At 43.3% G+C, this 17,925-nt stretch overlaps 1 protein-coding gene across 1 annotated transcript in view; it reads left to right on the top strand.

Moving 5' to 3' along the window:
- The window catches only part of NOS1AP (nitric oxide synthase 1 (neuronal) adaptor protein), a gene marked incomplete at its 5' end in the record, with an annotated part of 346,949 nt that overhangs the window by 257,359 nt on the left and 71,665 nt on the right, over positions 1 to 17,925 (top strand). The window contains one exon of the mRNA XM_010854697.1: positions 3,758 to 3,816. Coding sequence (XP_010852999.1) covers positions 3,758 to 3,816 — 59 coding nt within the window. The remainder of the gene's footprint in view (positions 1 to 3,757; positions 3,817 to 17,925) is intronic.

Below are 17,925 nucleotides of genomic sequence, written 5' to 3'. Positions count from 1 at the left end.
AGCTCATTGAGGACAGAGAGTAGCAAAACTGAAAATTTCCTCCCAAAGCTACCAGAACTCAAAGCCCTTAATTCCAAGCACTAAAAAAGAAGTGGTTTCAGGTATAATTTGGAGCTCTGAGTTTTCTGAGGACAGTTAAACTGAATTTGGCTCTAGTTATTATTCAATAATATATCTCTCTTCCACAGTTGAAGCCAAATTTGATTTATAATCCCATAAAGGTAGGTCATTCGCTTTTTTTTCTCTCTCTAATTTTTTTTCCTGAAAATTTTTTCCTTAGAAGACTATTATAAAAGTGAGGGAGAAGGTTGATCTCTTTGTGTGTGTTTTTTTTGTCTCTGTAGAGTTTGGAAAATGGAGGAGATGTTTAAAGCAAGTTCAGAGCAAAAAGAAGAATCAATCCCTCTGATTTAAGCTATTCAGATAATACATTGAGTCTGAATTGTACCAGAGCACCCTTACTGGTCAAAAACTCAGGAGAACTTGAGTCTAGTCTTGAGTGGCTATTAACTATGGGGACACCTTGCTCAAGAAACTGCACTGCTCTGGGTCTTATTTGAAAGATGATAGAATAGGAAGGATATACGATGTGTGGGGAGGAGTAGAGAGCCTTTAGTTCTCAAGGTGTTGGAACATCATCCAGACATTGAGGAGACTGGGTTAAAATGCTCCAACCATATTTGCCTCAGGTTCTTTGAATAACTGAAACATTGTTGAGTCCTGTCTACACTCCAAACCCTTTGAGTTATTTTGACAATTTCTTTATCCCTTCATAGATTGAATGTATTCATGCAAGGATTACTGTAGTCGTTTAGTTGCTCAGTCCTGTCTGACTCTCTGTGACCTCATGACACTGCAGCATGCCAGGCTTCCCTGTCCTTCACCATCTCCCGGAGCTAGCTCAAACTCATGTTCACTGAGTCGGTGATGCCATCCAACCATCTCATCCTCTGTGGTCCCCTTCCCAAGGATTACTACAAGTAATGCAAGGATTATTACAAGACCTTTAAGGGGAAATATAATGGGATTTTATGACTTTTACTTAAGTGGATTTTAATGGAATTTTCAGAAAAAGAAAATTAGTAAGTGAAAAGATGTTTGTTTATTTTTTGGCCAGGATTTTCTATATGGATACTCATATCACTTTAAAAAGGAAAGTATTTTCTGCCTGCTGTGGCCCCTTCTGATATTCCTCAATAAAATAACATAAGGTTCCCTGGGAGTTGGGAGTCCTGGGAGTCCTTCTCTTCAGATCTTCCAGAGAAAGAAAAAAATTTATTCTGTATTATTTGCCTCATTATTCTTTCCTTTTGATGAAAGGGTTAGTTGCATTCCTTAGACTTGCAAGGAAGAGTCTTGCCCAGATCACCTTCAGCAGAGGCTTATAGCAGGCTAGGAGGAAATGTGGGCGGGCACACGATGCTTCCTCTTCCTCAGGGGTGCAGTCCTGAGAGGAAAGATATACACCTACCATTACTGGGGGCTCCTCTAGGCTCCATCTAGGACCTGATAGTCTCCAAGGAGAGGATTTGATTGGGTGGAACTGGGTCTTCTCAGGCTTCCCAGGTGGCATTAGTGGTAAAGAAACCAATGCAGGAGATGCAAGAGACACAGGTTTGATCTCTGGGTCGGGAAGACACCCCTGGAGGAGGGCATGGCAACCCACTCCAGTATTCTTGCCTGGAGAATCCTTTGACAGAGGATCCTGGCAAGCTGCAGTCCATGGCATAGTAAAGAGTCGGAAACAGCTGAAGAGACTTTGCGTGCACACACAAGTCTTCTCGTCACGGAGCTCAAGGGCTGGGCAGGTCTGGCCAGCCCCTCTGTGACACTTGGCCTTGCTTGTGTGCAGGCAGCTGCTGATTCTGAGCCCCATCAATCATGGCTGGTTAGCAAGGCTGGTTCATCAGTTGCATACAGCGTAAGCCAAGTCACCCACACTCGAAAGAACCCTCTTTGAGGTTACTTTCCTCTGAGAGGGGCAGGGGTGTGGCAGCTCCTCGGACCTTTATGGGCTTTTTGGTGCATTGAGTTATTAACTCTTCTATTAACTTTGAAAAATGACAACAGAATAGCAAGGACTGTAGTGAGCAGACTTTCCTAATAGTGAGCACACTGAAGCTGGATTCCCTCAGGAGCAGAGCAACCTCACTTGTTAGCCTGCCCAGTATTCAGTTCACAGAGGCTGTTTATTGAGCAATGCCAGGAAGGGGTCCTGGCCAGAGACAGTGTAATGGGATCCCCATCAGCTGGCTGTCTTTAGAATGTCAAGAGACCCTCCTGTGCCAAGCCCAAGACTCCAGAGGAAGTATGCTGAGATTCTCCTATTAGGGATTTCACTTTATGCCTTTTCTTTGGTGTCGAAGAATGGCTGTCAACCCTAGGGTCACGTCACAATCACCTGAAATGTTTGTTAAAGCTGAAGATTACTGGCCTCAAGCTTACACCCATTGTCGTAGGAATGACTCCAAAGAGTTGGAGCCCTGGCATCTGGAGTTTTGTAAAAACATACAAACCAGACTTCCACTTTTCAGATGGGTGCATTTTTCTCTATTCTTCCTGCTAAAGTACAGCTGAAAACTCTGACCATTATCTGTAAAACAAACGTAAGATTCCGAAAGGTGGAGAAAAGGCAGCCTGGCTGGGGACGCAAGGAAGGAAACAGTTGTGAGTTCCCTGAGGTTAGTTTTCATCTCGTATATCCCAGACTCAGAGTCAAAAGAAGCCTGCCACCCAGATATGACAGTGGAAACAGACACAGAACCCCAACAAAGCCTGCTTTCTCTCAAACCCACGGAGGAGGGAAGGGGAGGCATAGCAAGGCAGAAAACTTCCAGCTGGAAAACACAGAAAAGCTCCCCCCACCCCTGGCCAGCAGACTGTGAATGGCAACCTAGCCTCTCCCCTTGCCAGGAGTAACAGGCGACTCCAGACTCCCCCGCTGGGAAGAATGTGGGACTTCAGCCCTGCGAGCTGGTAATGAGCCCCCTCCCCATGTTCTCTTCCCTGGAGAGCTGAGAGTGTTCCTCCCAGGTGTTCTGCACGCACTGCCCCGACAAAGGCCGGTGAAGGTGGGGCAGAATTCTCTGTCCCTGCACTGCAGGTGCGCCTGAGGGCTTGAGGTGGCTGCTTCCCCCGACGTGGCGGGGTGCCACTGACTTCATCAAGCCTCTGGGGTCCCAGTATTGCCCTAGAGTCCTCTCCCCCCTACCATCCTCTGTCCCCGTCCCTGTCCGCTTCCCCAGCTGCTTAGGGGTCCATCTCCATTGTGTTCACAGTAGGTTAGGTTCACAGCCAGGTGAATATACTATTTTGGGTGACTATAAATGTACTAATTAGCTTGCCAGGCTTGCGTTCAGCCTTTTCCTCTGCTCCTGAAGGGAGGGAGGCTGGGGTCCACATTGCACATGGATTTGACAGCATCATTCAGTCTCTGTGGCAGGTCTTCTCTTGTTCTCCCTGCTTCTCCTGCACAAAAGTATGATTTAGACTGTGGTCCCCTGAGACCCTTTGGCTCCTGCCTACTCTCTGCACCCTTGAGAGACACTCTCCTAAAGTGCTTGAAGGAGACACATCCGACCCGATACTTGACATTTTCCACTTGTCCATTTGGAGCAATCCACTCCAGGCCTCTTAGAGGGAACAAGGCCAGAAACAAATGCATGTGTTTGCATAAGCATTAGTAGCTCAGTGTGTGCCCTGGTTCTGTAGCTGAGGACAAGCCTAACTTATTCATTTACAGCTTCTTTTATTGCAGAAAAAGGAGTGGACGTGGGATGAGAGCAAGATGCTGGTGATGCAGGACCCTATCTACAGGTAAGAGCCCAGTCTCCAGGGTCCACCGGTCATCTCTTGGAGCCATCTGTCGGCGCGGTATGTCCAGACAAATAAAAATAAATTTCTCCTTCCCCGTCCTGAGACTTGTTGTTTCTGTAAATGTAAGTACAAGAAGCAAATCTGCCATATCTTTTAGAGAAGAAAATTCTTCTCATAATTGCGCTATGAAGGGTTTCCGCTTGACGTTTAATCCAACTCTTTTAGTTGTAACTTGAGACCTTTTCATTTTGTATCAGTTATATTTTAATGGAACTTTCGTGATTGTACGTATGTTGATCAAAATGAGAGAAGTGGATTTTTCCATTACCCTATGCTTATAATTTCCCACAGATAATCTGCTCTGCCTTTCTGCCCCTTCAGCAACTGAGTATGGATGAGGGGGCTGTGTTCATTTGGGGCAGCCGAAAGTCACAAATAGAGTCCATAGAAATTGCTTTCACGGTGAGGCCGGTGTTCCTACAGAGATTAGATGACTGCCATCCGTGTGTGCCCCGGCCAGAGCGGGGCCTGATGGGGATGCATTCACACAGCCGGAGCCTGCTGGGACCCACGCCGGCTCTCGCTTCACCTGTGTCATTGTTCTGTCCCGGGTCTCTGCTGACCGAGCCCTATCCCCCTCTTCCTCCTTCCTGTTTTTTTTTTTCCCCCACTGGGGAGAGGGTATTAGCTATTCCTTTGGGATATGGGAGTTCTAGATTAAAGTTCTGATTTTATCTCCTCTCAAATTACTTGCCTTGGTTGACAAAATGAATTAAGGTTGGAACTCACCTGAGAAGTCTGCATTTATGGTGGCCTTGCCATCTAGATTAAAGAGTAGATAACTGAAATGGAGTTTCCATTCATTCAAACAAATATACGCATTTAGAACACTTATCCTGGGTACTGTGCTAGGTAATTTAGTAGATGACTAAAATAAGTCCCTTGTTCTTAGGAAGTTTTAGTGAAGTAGGGAAGTGGAATCCTGAGCAAATCCTTGTAGTACAAGACAGTGTGTCTGACAAAATGAATTTCATTCTCTGTGTTTCTTTTGTACTTGTGTTTGTTGAAATAATTGTTATGTGTTACTGCCACTTAAAAATGTATCTTTTACCACTAGACTATGAAGCTCTTATCAGTGAAGAGCTGTGTTCAACTCACTTTCATATTTCTAGCACCAAGCTGTGTCTGTTCTCTATGAGGCATTTAGTAAATGTGTGATGGGTAGATGGATAAGTGTATTGAATTAATAATCCAAAAATGAACTTAAGTGTTATGGTGATTCACAGGAGGGAATGATCCCTTTCTACTTAAGTGATAAGGAAAGGCTTCAAGAAACAAGTTGCGTCAGAATGGGGCTTGAAGGATGTGAATGGACAAAGCTTGTCATTTGCACCTTGTGAAAGGAAGAGTTTCTTGGGTTTTACTTTTTACAGTGGCATTATATACACATAAACGTGACCTCTGTGTGGGTGCTGGGCATGAACTTTGCCTTGCCTTTTCCTGGTTTGAAAGAAGAAACTTTCCCCAAAGTTTCATATCCCCAATAAACTGTTGCTTTTATTTATTCTTATAGCAGCTTTATTGAGGTATAATTGACATACAGACATTGAGTATATTTAACATGAATTGTTGGGTAAATTCTGACGTATTACATTTGACTTCTAGAGCTGTCACCTCAGCCAAGACACTAAGCATATGTCCCCCCAAAGTCTCCTTGTGCCACGTTGTATCCTTCCCCTCTCATCCTTCCTGCCCCGTCTCCCTCCCTCCTTCCCCAAAGTCCCCAGGCAGCTACTCATCTCCCTTCTGTTATTGGAAATGAGTTTGTGTTCTCTTGAGTTTTGTATAAATAGAATAAAAAGTACATAGTACACAGTGGTACGTGTACCCCTGCTTTCTCTTGGTCTGGCTTCTTCCGTTTAGCATAATTATTTTAAGGTAATTCCTTGCCGCGGCATGTATCTGTAGCTTATCCCTTTTTATTAGTTGTTTCCCACTGTATGGGCTTCCCAGGTGGCGCTAATGGTAAAGAGTCCACCTGCCAGTGCAGGAGACACGAGAGATGCAGGTTTGATTCCTGGGTCGGGAAGATCACCCAGAGTAGGAAATGGTAACCCACTCTAGTATCTTTGCCTGAAAAATTCCACGGACAGAGGAGCCTGGGTGGCTGCAGTCCACAAGGCCGCAAAGAGTTGGATACGACTGAGCACACTGAGCGCTTCCCACTGTATCACACAGGTTACTTAGCCATTCACATTTAATGGGCGTTTCGGTGATTTCCAGTTTTTGACTGTTACTGTGAAAACTTCTACAACTGTTGATATACAGTCTTTCTGTAGATATATGTTTTTATCTTTCTTGGGTGCATACTCAGGAGTAGAATGATTATTTGTTAGGTGTATGCTGAGCTTCTTTTTAAAGTGAATTTTATGTGGTTATCTCTTTGGTTGGTGAATCTCAGAGTGACTTTTAAGATATGTCTCTTTATTTTTTGGCTGCACCATTCTTTATTTATTTACTGGCTGTGTTGTGGGCGCATGCAGGATCTTAGTTGCTGCTGCTGCTGCTCCTGCTGCTAAGTTGCTTCAGATGTGTCTGACCCTGTGCGACCCCATAGATGGTAGCCCACCAGGCTCTCCCATCCCTGGGATTCTCCAGGCAAGAACACTAGAGTGGGTTGCCATTTCCTTCTCCAGTGCATGAAAGTGAAAAGTGAAAGTGAAGTTGCTCAGTCGTGTCCGACTTTTCTCGACCCCATGGACTGTAGCCTACCAGGCTCCTCTGTCCATGGGATTTTCCAGGCAAGAGTACTGGAGTGGGTCTCCATTTCCTTCTCCAGGATGTTAGTTCCCCTACCAGAAATAGAACCTGAGCCCCCCTCAGTGGAAGCATAGAGTCTTAACCACTGCACCGCCAGAGAAGTCCCTGTTGAACTTTTTATGAAACGGCCAAACGTATTTCTAAAGCGATTGTACCACTAGTTCCTTCACATCTCTGCCCGCATCTAGTATCATCGGTTGGTTTAGCCCTGCATATTGGCGTAATGTAGTGTCTCATTGTGGTTTTAATTTGCATTTTCCTAGTGAGCAACAATGTTGAGCATCTTTTCATCACATGTGCCATTTGTATATCTTTTGTGAAGCATCTGTTGCAGTCTTTTAGCCCATTTTTAATTTAGGTATTTTGCTTTCTTTTTAATGAATTTTGAGGGTTCCTGATAAGTTTTGGATACATGTCCTTTATCGGATATATGATTTGCAAATATTTTATTCAAGTCTGGGTTGTATTTATGTCAGTAGTGCCTTTTGAAGAAGTTCATATTATATCATTTGTGCTTTTTGATGTCATTTGTAAAAAATCTTTGCTAACTCAAGGTCACAAAGATTTTCCTCTATGTTCTCTTCTGGAAGCGTTATAATTTTAGACTCTATGTTTAGGTATATGATCTATTTTGAATCAATTTTTAAGTGATGTGAAGAATATATCAAAAGTAATTTGGGGGCGGTTTTGTTTTGTTTTTGCTCTGCAAATGAATGTCCAGTTGTTCCAGGCTCATTTGTTTAAGAGATTGTTCTTTCTCCACTGAAGTACCTTTGTTGAAAATCAGTTATCCGTATCTGTGTGGTTTATTTCAGAACTCTTTAATCTGTTCCATTTATCTAATTGCCTGTCTTGATACCAGTACCAAAGTGTCTTGATTGCTGTAGCTTAACAATCACTGAACTCAGATAGTCTTAGTTTTCCAACTTTGTTCTTTTTCAAAGATTTCTTCCCAATTAGTATTAGTATGGTATATCTTTTTCCATTCATTTTTTAGGAAGAAAAATGGGTTTTGGTGGGGAGTAGAAGACATCAAAGAAATCTTAAAGTGAATTTTTCTTTGACCAACCCCCACCTTAAAAAAAAAAAACAAAAACGCTCCATACAACAGACTTTTTGGTTGTAGATGTCTTGTGGATATCTTGCTGATGTGTCAAAATTTAGCAGCCTGTGTTTATGAACAAAAGAATGGAGTTTTCTTAATGCTATTCCAGTTTGCTAGTTATTTTTCCCCCTCCTATGTTTTTTCCCTCACGTATTAAATTATGTTTTCATCTCTGTACATGTGTATATATATCTATGTGCTGTGGGTAGATGAAAGAGGATATTTTTCTAAACTGTGTGTGTCCCTTTTTGTCATCAATAAGAACATTTATTATCATGATAATATATAGTAACATTTACAAATGAGCTTTTTCTTGGGTATAATTATTTTCCTGCCCTTAAGGAACCACTCTGGTTGGATTCAGTAGCATTGTTGAGGAATACACAATTGCTATGCGTTTGATTACCATAGCATTCACGTTAGGAAAACTCCTTTATGGTAAAAATGTACTCTTCATAGTTAAAAGAAATGACTTTGCGGTAATGAAAAGTAATAATGAAATAATGGAGTTTTTGTTTTTTATTCTGTCAGAGTTTCAGATTAAATCTTTCGCATCCCTCACGTAGAATAATAGAATCATTTTTTAAATTGTGATGAAATATATATGTGTGTGTGTCTATATGTGTGTGTATATATATATAAACATAAAGTTTGCCATTCTGTCCACTTTTAGGTATACAAACAAGTGGCCTTCACTACACTGACTGTGCTGTGCAATCAGCTATCTGCTTCCAAGATGTTTTCATAACTCTAAACTTTGCACCCATTAGTTACAAACTCCCTATTCCCTACTCCCTCTCCTTGAACCCCATGTAACTTTTACAGTCATGAGCTTTAAGAGGTTAAAGTACTGTGGTGAACATCTGGTTCATTTCCCCTCCATTCCAGGATGCCTCTATTTCTCTAAAGTATTTGTTATTATGGCATTCTTCATTCAGTGAAGGCAAATGTCTTTGTTTATGTAATTTTTGTCCATTTATCCTAGCTCTCTTCTCTGGAGCCACACATATATTGATCTTATTTCCCTAAAGTTTCTGAAGCCATTCTTCATTACATTTTTTCCAGACTTCCTAATTTCAAAACATCATATTTCTTCATAAAATATGTTAGAATTTAATATAATGTTCCAGATGCTATCTTAGTATAAATTTAGAGACACAGTTTTATCCTCATGATATAGAGTTTTGCATTTGTTTTTTAAGAATTAGATCATAATATGTTTTATTCATGTGTTAAACAAACTGTGTTAAGTCATACATTGTGGTGGATTTAATTGTTCAGAATCCTTAGGATATTCACAGTAATTGCTTTCAATCAAGATTTTTTTTACCCTTTCTTTATTTCTGAAGTTTCCTGCTTTATTTTTTAGCCTAAGTACATAACTTTATATACACTATTGTTAAATTAGATGCATTTCATTTGAACCTATTATTTAGAACTTTTGGATACTTGTGAATCCTGGAAGCAGGTAACTATGACTGATGGCATGACAGATTTGTTATAGGATTTAGGGTCAGGAAGATCCCCTGGAGAAGGAAATGGCAACCTATTCCAGTATTCTTGCCTGGAGAATCCATGGACAGAGGAGGCTTGCAGGCTACAGTCCTTAGGGTCTTAAAGAGTTAGACACGACTGAGCGACTAACATTTTAGACCTACACAATAATGGCAGGAGCCAGAAAGTAAAAGGTCCAAAAAGGACCAAGGCGGTCATGAGCCAGTCCTGGTGTGGGTTAGAAGTCAGAGCATGCAGGATGCTAGGAGCTTTCGTGTGCTAGAGTGGAATCGTGACAGGGATAGGCACGGATGTCTGTGGGAGGCTATTGGCCCTTGATGGCTGCTGCCTTTGAGTCTGCAGTTGCAGCTCCTGATGGCAGTCCTCAGTTCACTGTGGTTCTGCAGGGCTGGTAGTTATGAAGGAGAGCCAGATACGGGGCACTGAAGAGTGAGGGCAAATCACAGCTCACTAGTACCTCCATGTTCATCCTTTCCTGCCTCGAATGCATAATGACATTCAGAGCATTATTGCTACTTCGTCTCAGCCTCCTGCTGCTGCGGCTGCTAAGTCGCTTCAGTTGTGTCTGACCCTGTGTGACCCCATAGATGGCAGCCCACCAGGCTCCCCCGTCCCTGGGATTCTCCAGGCAAGAACACTGGAGTGGGTTGCCATTTCCTTCTCCAGTGTATGAAAGTGAAAAGTGAAAGTGAAGCCGCTCAGTCATGCTGGACTCCCAGCGACCCCATGGACTGCAGCCTACCAGGCTCCTCCGTCCGTGGCATCTTCCAGGCAAGAGTACTGGAGTGGGTTGCCATTGCTCAGCCTCCTAAAGCCCCACAAATTTCTGTTGTGAGCAGTCCTCAACTGTGGTTCTGCAGGGAAGGGAATGCTGAGATACATAGTTGTAGCCTTGCTGAATGGGTTAACTGTCCCTCTTCATTTTCTGTTAAGTGAAATTTTAATATTTTCATCCAAGTCATTGATAAGACTGTTGAATAAAATGGGGAAGCCTGGAAAATGAAGATTTCGTGTTTTTATTTTTCCTCTATCTTCACTTCTTTAGGTAATATGCCTATTTTACCTTTTCTGATTTAAAGGGCGTACTCATTAAAAAAGAATGCTTAAAAATGGCACTGGAGTGGCTATACTGTTATGGAAGTCACTGTGCTTTTGAATCTGTTTTCCCTGCCTTGATGTCTTCTGCCTTTTAAGGTTTATTGGGCACTGACAGAATTTACATATTTGATTTTAAAAGTCTCTAGGACATTTATGTTCGTCATATTAGGGATCAGATTGTCAAACAAGTAAAAATATATATATATTTTAAACCAGAGGAAGTAAATTAATCAAACCTGAAGTTTTCAGGAGCCAGACTGGAAGTAATTCTCCAGTTTTGAGTATAAAGGATCAAGCCAGGTATGTCCCCCATCCCCAAAGAGTTTCTAGTCATTCCCCAGAAATGGCATTAATTAACATGCAAGCAGTTGGTGAGATGATTAGAAGTTAGAGGAAGTGCATTCTAGTTTTGACCCTCCACATGGAGCTGTGCTCTGATTTTGAGCAAGCCAGGTAAATTATTCAAGGCTAACTGGGGCGGGAAGAGAGAATGCGTGGAGAGCTGATGTGTGTTGCTGGTCGTCGTGCAAGGCCCTGAGGAAAGCAGCGGTTTGTCAGTCTGGGTCTAACTGGGAGACAGGTCTCACACAGTGTTTTAAATAGGAGAAGGATTATGAAGAATTACTAAGCTATAACAAAATAGGACCTTCAAAATGCAAAGAGCAATTCTAAGAGTCCTCTAGGGCTGAAGGAGAGTATTTGTACTCACATTTTGTGGTGCAGGATGTGACGTACCATCTGAATGGCAGAGAGGCTCACGGGGTTGCCTCTGCCAGAGCTTGTCCCCAGTTGCTGGGAAAATAGGAAGCAATCCTCAGGGGCCGGGTGCATGAGAAGTGCACCTGGTAGGTGGGCGCACAGAGGGAGTAGGGGTGTCCTTGTGGATGGGGGCTTGGCATGGTCAGGACCTTCATGGGTGGGTGGGACTCACCCGGCCACACTGGGAACCTGAGCTCACTGAGGAGCTATATTCTGGGCTTGTGGCTGGGACAGACCACCAGCAAGAGAAGCCCATTCCTCCTGCAGTGTCCTTCCATTGTACAGAGAAATTCAAACAGCCTGCTCAGGGTAAAGGAGTGAATACATAAAGGAATTCTGCCCATTATCACAGAGCATGTGTTGAAAGGGCAAGAAATTAATCACTGGTACAAGCAGTGAACAAAACGTTGTTCCTACCTTTAAATCTAGAGTTGGGTGAGGTTTGATGTATGTGTTCCTCAGTCTTAACAGCTATGAGTGGTAGAATCTGTCATTCCCATTCTTAAGATGAAGATACTGAGCTTCAGAGACATTAAAAGTTTTCCATGATTACATAATTAGTAGGTCGGCTAACTGCCTGTCTCCTGAGCGTCTGTCCTTTGTATCTGCTGCTCCGCTCAGTACTGTGCACCTCTCAAAACAAGCACATTCATTTAGTTGCCTTCTTGGTTTTGCTGTTATCATTTCAAACTCATAGATCACAATTCAGGACATTTTGGAGGATGCCAAAAAAACTAGATTTTAAGGTGAATGAAATGTATTCTCTCTTAGGGATTGATAACCTGTTCTCTGATACTTGGGGATTTCTTGGGAAATCAAGCACCCCATGTAGCTTGTTTAACTTAGTGAACAATCAAGAGTTTAAATGATCAAGCCAGACATGATTAAGGAATGATGAATATCCTGAGATTCAGGAAGCATATCAAATTACAAGCAAGGTAAAGAAAAATTCTTTTTTTTTTTTAATAAGGAATAAAACTCTATTGTCTCATAGTAATGAAACTACAGAATGTGGAAGATAACTATCTTAAAACAATCTGGAGGAGAAAAAAATATTGCCTACAAAGGAACATAATTAGGCTGACAGCAAAAATGGAAGACAAAAGATAGTGAATTGTCTTCTAGTACATGGAGAGTCAAGTGCTGAAGCTTAGAGAAGTGCTTCTTTAATACTTTCTTATTAGAGTAAGTATATTACAACAGTAAAGTAGAAAAAATCCTAGGCAACATTTCGGAAGGCTTGAAAAGGAAGGAAAAGAGTATCCATTCTGAAAGGAGAGTAAAGGCAGAAGACAGGCTGGTGTTTGAGATGAAGTTCGTAGTGAGTTCTACAAGAGCATTGTCATTAGAGAGACTGGGGCAGAGTCTGCCAGTGAAAGAAAGAAGAACCGTGGTATGATGAATTGGTGCTCAGCTGTGAGATCAAACGAAAAACTACGTTTTTAAAGGAGGAGATAGCAACACCTTTATAAAGGGAGAAGGAAAGGATCTGGTAGGGATTTAAGATAGTTTAAGTGTTATTTTGAAAAGGAGTTAGTTATTATCCTAGTTTAGGATATATAGATACATAAGATAGACTGAACAGTAATTGATTACTGTTGTTCTGTGGAGCTGAAAAGCTCTCTCAGAATTCTTACAGATGGCTCTCCAAAATCCATGTTGACCCTCCAAGATCAGATGGAGACCTCCCAGATACAGACAGTTCTGTTTTATGAGCTCTTTTCTTTCAAACCTTCACACACCCAAGTCCTGAACTCAAACTCTGACCTGTGTTCCCTTCGCTGCATTGTTGCTGGATTATGGAGGGGTGCTGAAATAGGAAGGGTCCTAAAGGGTGAGGGAGTGATGAGCAGACCTGGAGCTGGTTCTTTGCTTTTGTTACATACCTATCTCTTATGTCCTTCTCATTTGTGATTTACAAGGGACAAGGGTGACTGTGTGCATCTTCCCATATTATTTTTTCTAAGGATGAGTGTTCTCTCCTTCAGCCTCCCATTGTGTGAGTTTCTTGAGGGGCCTCTACTAAACTGGGAAAACTGATAACCAGGAATTTAGAGGCAGCCCAGCCTATCCATCTCTACTTAACTTCTTTTGTATCATTTCTGGGCCAGCCCATCTGAAAGATCTGAGTGTCCATCATCCTGTCATGAGTGATGTTTCATGTAGAGCTGATATTTTTATTCCCTCCAGCTCCAGAACCTTTCACAGACAGTGTCTTTTTATACATATGCATGAGTAGGAATTACTCATCCAATTTTATGCATGGAGACACTTATGAACTAAGAAAGGGAAGGAAAATCCTTCATTCTGTCTGGCTTCATTTAGTTCCCCAGGGCTGCTCTGCACTCCATTTTGAGTCCCGGGTAGAAATTCCACTCGCTGAGGTGCCAAAACCTTTCACTACCTGTCCGTTCTGTTGGTACATCCTCACTCTCCTTAGGTGACACCCGTCTTCTCTGAGGCTCCTCTGATTGCCTCCTTCTCTTCGAACTTCTTCGTGCCATTGCCGGCTGCCCTCTGCCCCTTGCCTGTCTGTTTCAGACCCATCTTCACTTGTTTCTTCAGCTCCATGAGCACTCCTACCCTTGTCCCCAGCCACTCCGTCTCTTTCCACGGGCTGGCTCCCCATCTCTCCCTGGCTATACTTTCAACTGTCCTGAAGTAGCCCCCCTCATCCTGCTAACCCCATTCAAGGGCACAGCTTCTGTCAACTCTCGCCTTCCTCCCAACCTCTGAGCATGTTTTCACCACTGCCTGCCGTCCTGCAGCTCCTTGCAGCCTGACACTGATTTCCATCACTTCGCAGAAGTCACTCCCTCCGCGTTCATTGCTGGTGCTATCCACGTCTCCAGATGCACCAGCATTTTTTCGGTTCTGATGCCGCGCCACTTCTCTTCCTCTGTGTCTCCTCATTTCATTTTTTCCTGCCTTCTTTTGTTTGCTTTCAACCCTACATAGTTATGTGCATTTTTTGTCCCGTGTCATTCTTTATCTTTCCTTAAAAGCAAGTTCTGCTGTTTAATCATCACAGGCTGATAAACTCCCTTGTGCTTCTGAGCAGTTCAGTCACTCAGTCGTGTCCGAGTCTGTGACCCCATGAATCGCAGCACGCCAGGCCTCCCTGTCCATCACCAACTCCTGGAGTTCACTCAGACTCAGAAAGAACACCCAGGGCTGATCTCCTTCAGAATGGACTGGTTGGATCTCCTTGCAGTCCAAGGGACTCTCAAGAGTCTTCTCCAACACCACAGTTCAAAAGCATCAATTCTTCGGCGCTCAGCCTTCTTCACAGTCCAACTCTCACATCCATACATGACCACAGGAAAAACCATAGCCTTGACTAGATGGACCTTTGTTGGCAAAGTAATGTCTCTGCTTTTGAATATGCTATCTAGGTTGGTCATAACTTTCCTTCCAAGGAGTAAGTGTCTTTTAATTTCATGGCTGCAGTCACCATCTGCAGTGATTTTGTAGCCTAAAAGGATAAAGTCTGACACTGTTTCCACTGTTTCCCCATCTATTTCCCTTGTGCTTAGGAAGGCTCAATAAACTCCTAGGATAGACCGTGAGCCTCCAGCAAGGGACTGCTGACATGTAATTCATTCTCTGGCTCTGTGTCCAATGCTCGGGTTACCACACACTTCCAAGACCTTCCTTCTCTCCTTCCTCTTCATTTCTTTGACTCCAGAGTCAGAGTCATCTGCACTGTGTAGAAAGCACCAGGAATGCCAAAACAGATAAGGCGCAGCTTGTCTCCTCAAGGTCCTCACAGTGACTCTTCTTTTCTATGACAGCTTTAAGGCTCAGGGGAATATGCCTGACGTAGGAGCTTTACAGTGACCAAATGATACGTGTTTGTTGCTAAAAATAAAACCATGAGAGAGTTTTATCAAGGAAAAAGTCAAATGCCCTTCCCTCAACATTTGTTCCTTCTAGTGCCACTCTATACGCAAATGTAGACACTCAGGTATTGTTTTCAAAATTTGATATTCTGGGTATTCCTCTGTTCCACCACGAGTCTGTTTTTCTCTCAGTGATGTGTCAGGAACTTGCTTCCACATCTGTACTTACTGTCTTCCCATGAGGGCTTTGATTCAGAGTTCCAAAGTCAATGTGATGTTTTAGGGTAACCAGTGTGAGGTGGAATGCAACACACCCCAGATGTGAAGAGATAGTATCAGGGAAGTGACCAAGGGAAAGATAGCCCAGTAATCTGAGGCTAATGGGAAGAATGTCCAAATAAAAGTGGTGGTAGCAGCAGACAGCATAGAGAGGGGAAGGCCTGTGAACTGTTGTAACCTTGGATCATTCAGACTAGGGACAGCCTGAATATTGAGAGTAATTAAGAGAATCGTCTTGCTTAAGGAGCAGGGGGAGAAAAAGATGCCCAGTGACTTCAGCCTGAATCTTGGGTAGTTTTACCTTTGCTTCCTGCCTCTGGTGGATCCCACTTGATGATTAAATTCAATCATGACAAAAGGGTGGAAGTTTTGTCATGGTGACGCTTAGGCCTGAGCTCCACAGAAGCGGCAACCACACCTCTTTTGTGTATTACTGTTCCCTAGTACCTGGAAGGATTCTGTCTACATAGTAGGTGCTCAGTAAATACCGCATGTCCAAGCTAGGGCAGGCTTGATTCCCTTGTTGGCTGCACTAAAACATTCATTTCAAAATGGCTGTGTAGCCTGCTTATCCTCTTGGTGGCCTTATTCTCTACCCTTCTTTTTTCTTTTTAAATTTTTTTGATGTGGACCGTTTTAAAAGTCTTTATTGAATTTGATACAATACTGTCTCTGTGTTATATTTTGGTATTTTGGCCGCGAGGCACGTGGGATCTTAACTCCCTGGCCAGGGATGGAACCCACACCCCCTGCCTTGGAAGGTGAAGTCTTAACCAGTGGACTGCCCTTCTTAATGGCCAGCAGCACAGCCTCAGTGAGGCGCAGAGGCAGCAGAGAGTGAATAGGTGTGCACAGCAGAAGACTGAAAGCCACCGGCACGATCAAAGTTAAAAGCCCTGGATCAATCTCTCTGTGCCAGGCCTTAGAGGGTATCTTTTACACTAATGACCATGGAAAATTCAATTAGGCCGTGTTTAGAAAGCTTCACATAATTAAACACTGTCTACCAGGGAGGGAATTTCCCTGCAGAGGAAGAACCTGGGGAACAGGGAAACCAGGCCTGGTCCCAGTTCTGTTACTAAACGACTGCCTGGTTTCAAATGCTGTTATTATGTGCTTCCTGTGTTTCTCTTTGAATACATAAAGAGAATCAGTTTAGAATTTGTGCAGAGCATTAAAGAGTCTCAGATAGGACAGTACGTGCAAATAACACCAGCCCTTCTCTGCTTGCCTTCTCTCCTTGCTGCCAAGTAGGCACTTGCCTGGTTTTCTGTTGAATGGTCTTGACCTTTCATGGGACACAGATACCTTTCACAATATGGTGAGGACTGGATTCTCTGCCTTGAAAAATTAATTCCTCTTCATACTTGCAAAATTTTGATTTGTTTTTTGACAATTTATGGACCCCGTAGCCCTGAGGTTTATGAATTCCAAGGTAAGACCCCTGATGCCACCAAGCACTATAAACCTCTCTGAATATTTTGCATCTTAAGCTAGGAAGGTTTATAACTGGTAGTCCTCCTGTAGGAGCAGAAGTAAACAAACCAGTTTAACTGTCGTAATGATTTAATGCTTGAATGATTGACAGATATTACTTTAGCTTCCCAGGAGGTATTTGCATGTTGTTAGAGGAGCTGTCTTACTCAGAACAAACCAGTTTTGTGTTGGTGGGTTTCAGATCGTGTAAAGGGAAAGGATTTGTGTAGGAGGAGACCTTGTGGTGCTTGAGCGTCCTGGATTTGCATGGATATGGGGAAGTTGGTGCAGGGTCTGTGTTTCACTCTAGTGTGTGAGGATTATTGTGTGACCAGCCTTAATACCAAAAATGAGTAAAGAGAGACTACTCTTGATTCGGAGCTATAGCCCCTGTCAGATTAGCCCTTAATATTAATAGATAGTCTCTAGGATTGCTGCAGACAGAATCACAGCTCACCCCACAGTGGCAGCTGGACATGCTGCCTGCACACCAGCCTAGAGGCTGTATTGCAGCACCTGGTCCTCCAGCCTGCCTAGGAAGCTCCCCATGGGCCCCTCCTCGTGTCCTGGCGCAGTTTGGAGGAAGGGTGGCGGGATCTCACCTCTAAATGTATAGCCATGGTGAGTATAAGAGCATAGCCATGGTGAGCCTGGTCTTCCTTTCTGGTAGCACCAACCTCAAACTGTGGAGGTGAGGCTGACTAGGGGATCCAGAGGGCAATGCATAGAATTCAGGAAATTTGCCTTGGGAAAAGCTAAACTGTCTGTGAGTCCCCACATCCTTTATTAGGAGTCTCTGAGAAGCAGTTATTGAGTTATACAGCCTTTCCTGTTTGCTGGCGGCAGTTATAATCAAACTGTGATTAATCTCGTTCCCAGTGTTTGGTTAACATTCAGTTCAGTTCAGTTCAGTCGCTCAGTCATGTCTGACTCTTTATGACCCCACGAATCGCAGCATGCCAGGCGTCCCTGTCCATCACCAACTCCTGGAGTTCACTCAGACTCACATCCATCGAGTCAGTGATGCCATCCAGCCATCTCATCCTCTGTCGTCCCCTTCTCCTCCTGCCCCCAATCCCTCCCAGCAGCAGAGTCTTTTCCAATGAATCAGCTCTTCGCATGAGGTGGCCAAAGTACTGGAGTTTCAGCTTTAGCATCATTCCTTCCAAAGAAATCCCAAGGGCTGATCTCTTCAGAATGGACTGATTGGATCTC

The sequence above is a fragment of the Bison bison genome, unplaced genomic scaffold, assembly GCF_000754665.1.
Source record: "Bison bison bison isolate TAMUID 2011002044 unplaced genomic scaffold, Bison_UMD1.0 scf7180017864346, whole genome shotgun sequence".
NCBI lineage: Eukaryota > Metazoa > Chordata > Mammalia > Artiodactyla > Bovidae > Bison > Bison bison.
Note: the sequence above shows the minus strand (reverse complement) of the source record. Positions and strands in the feature narration are given on the sequence as shown.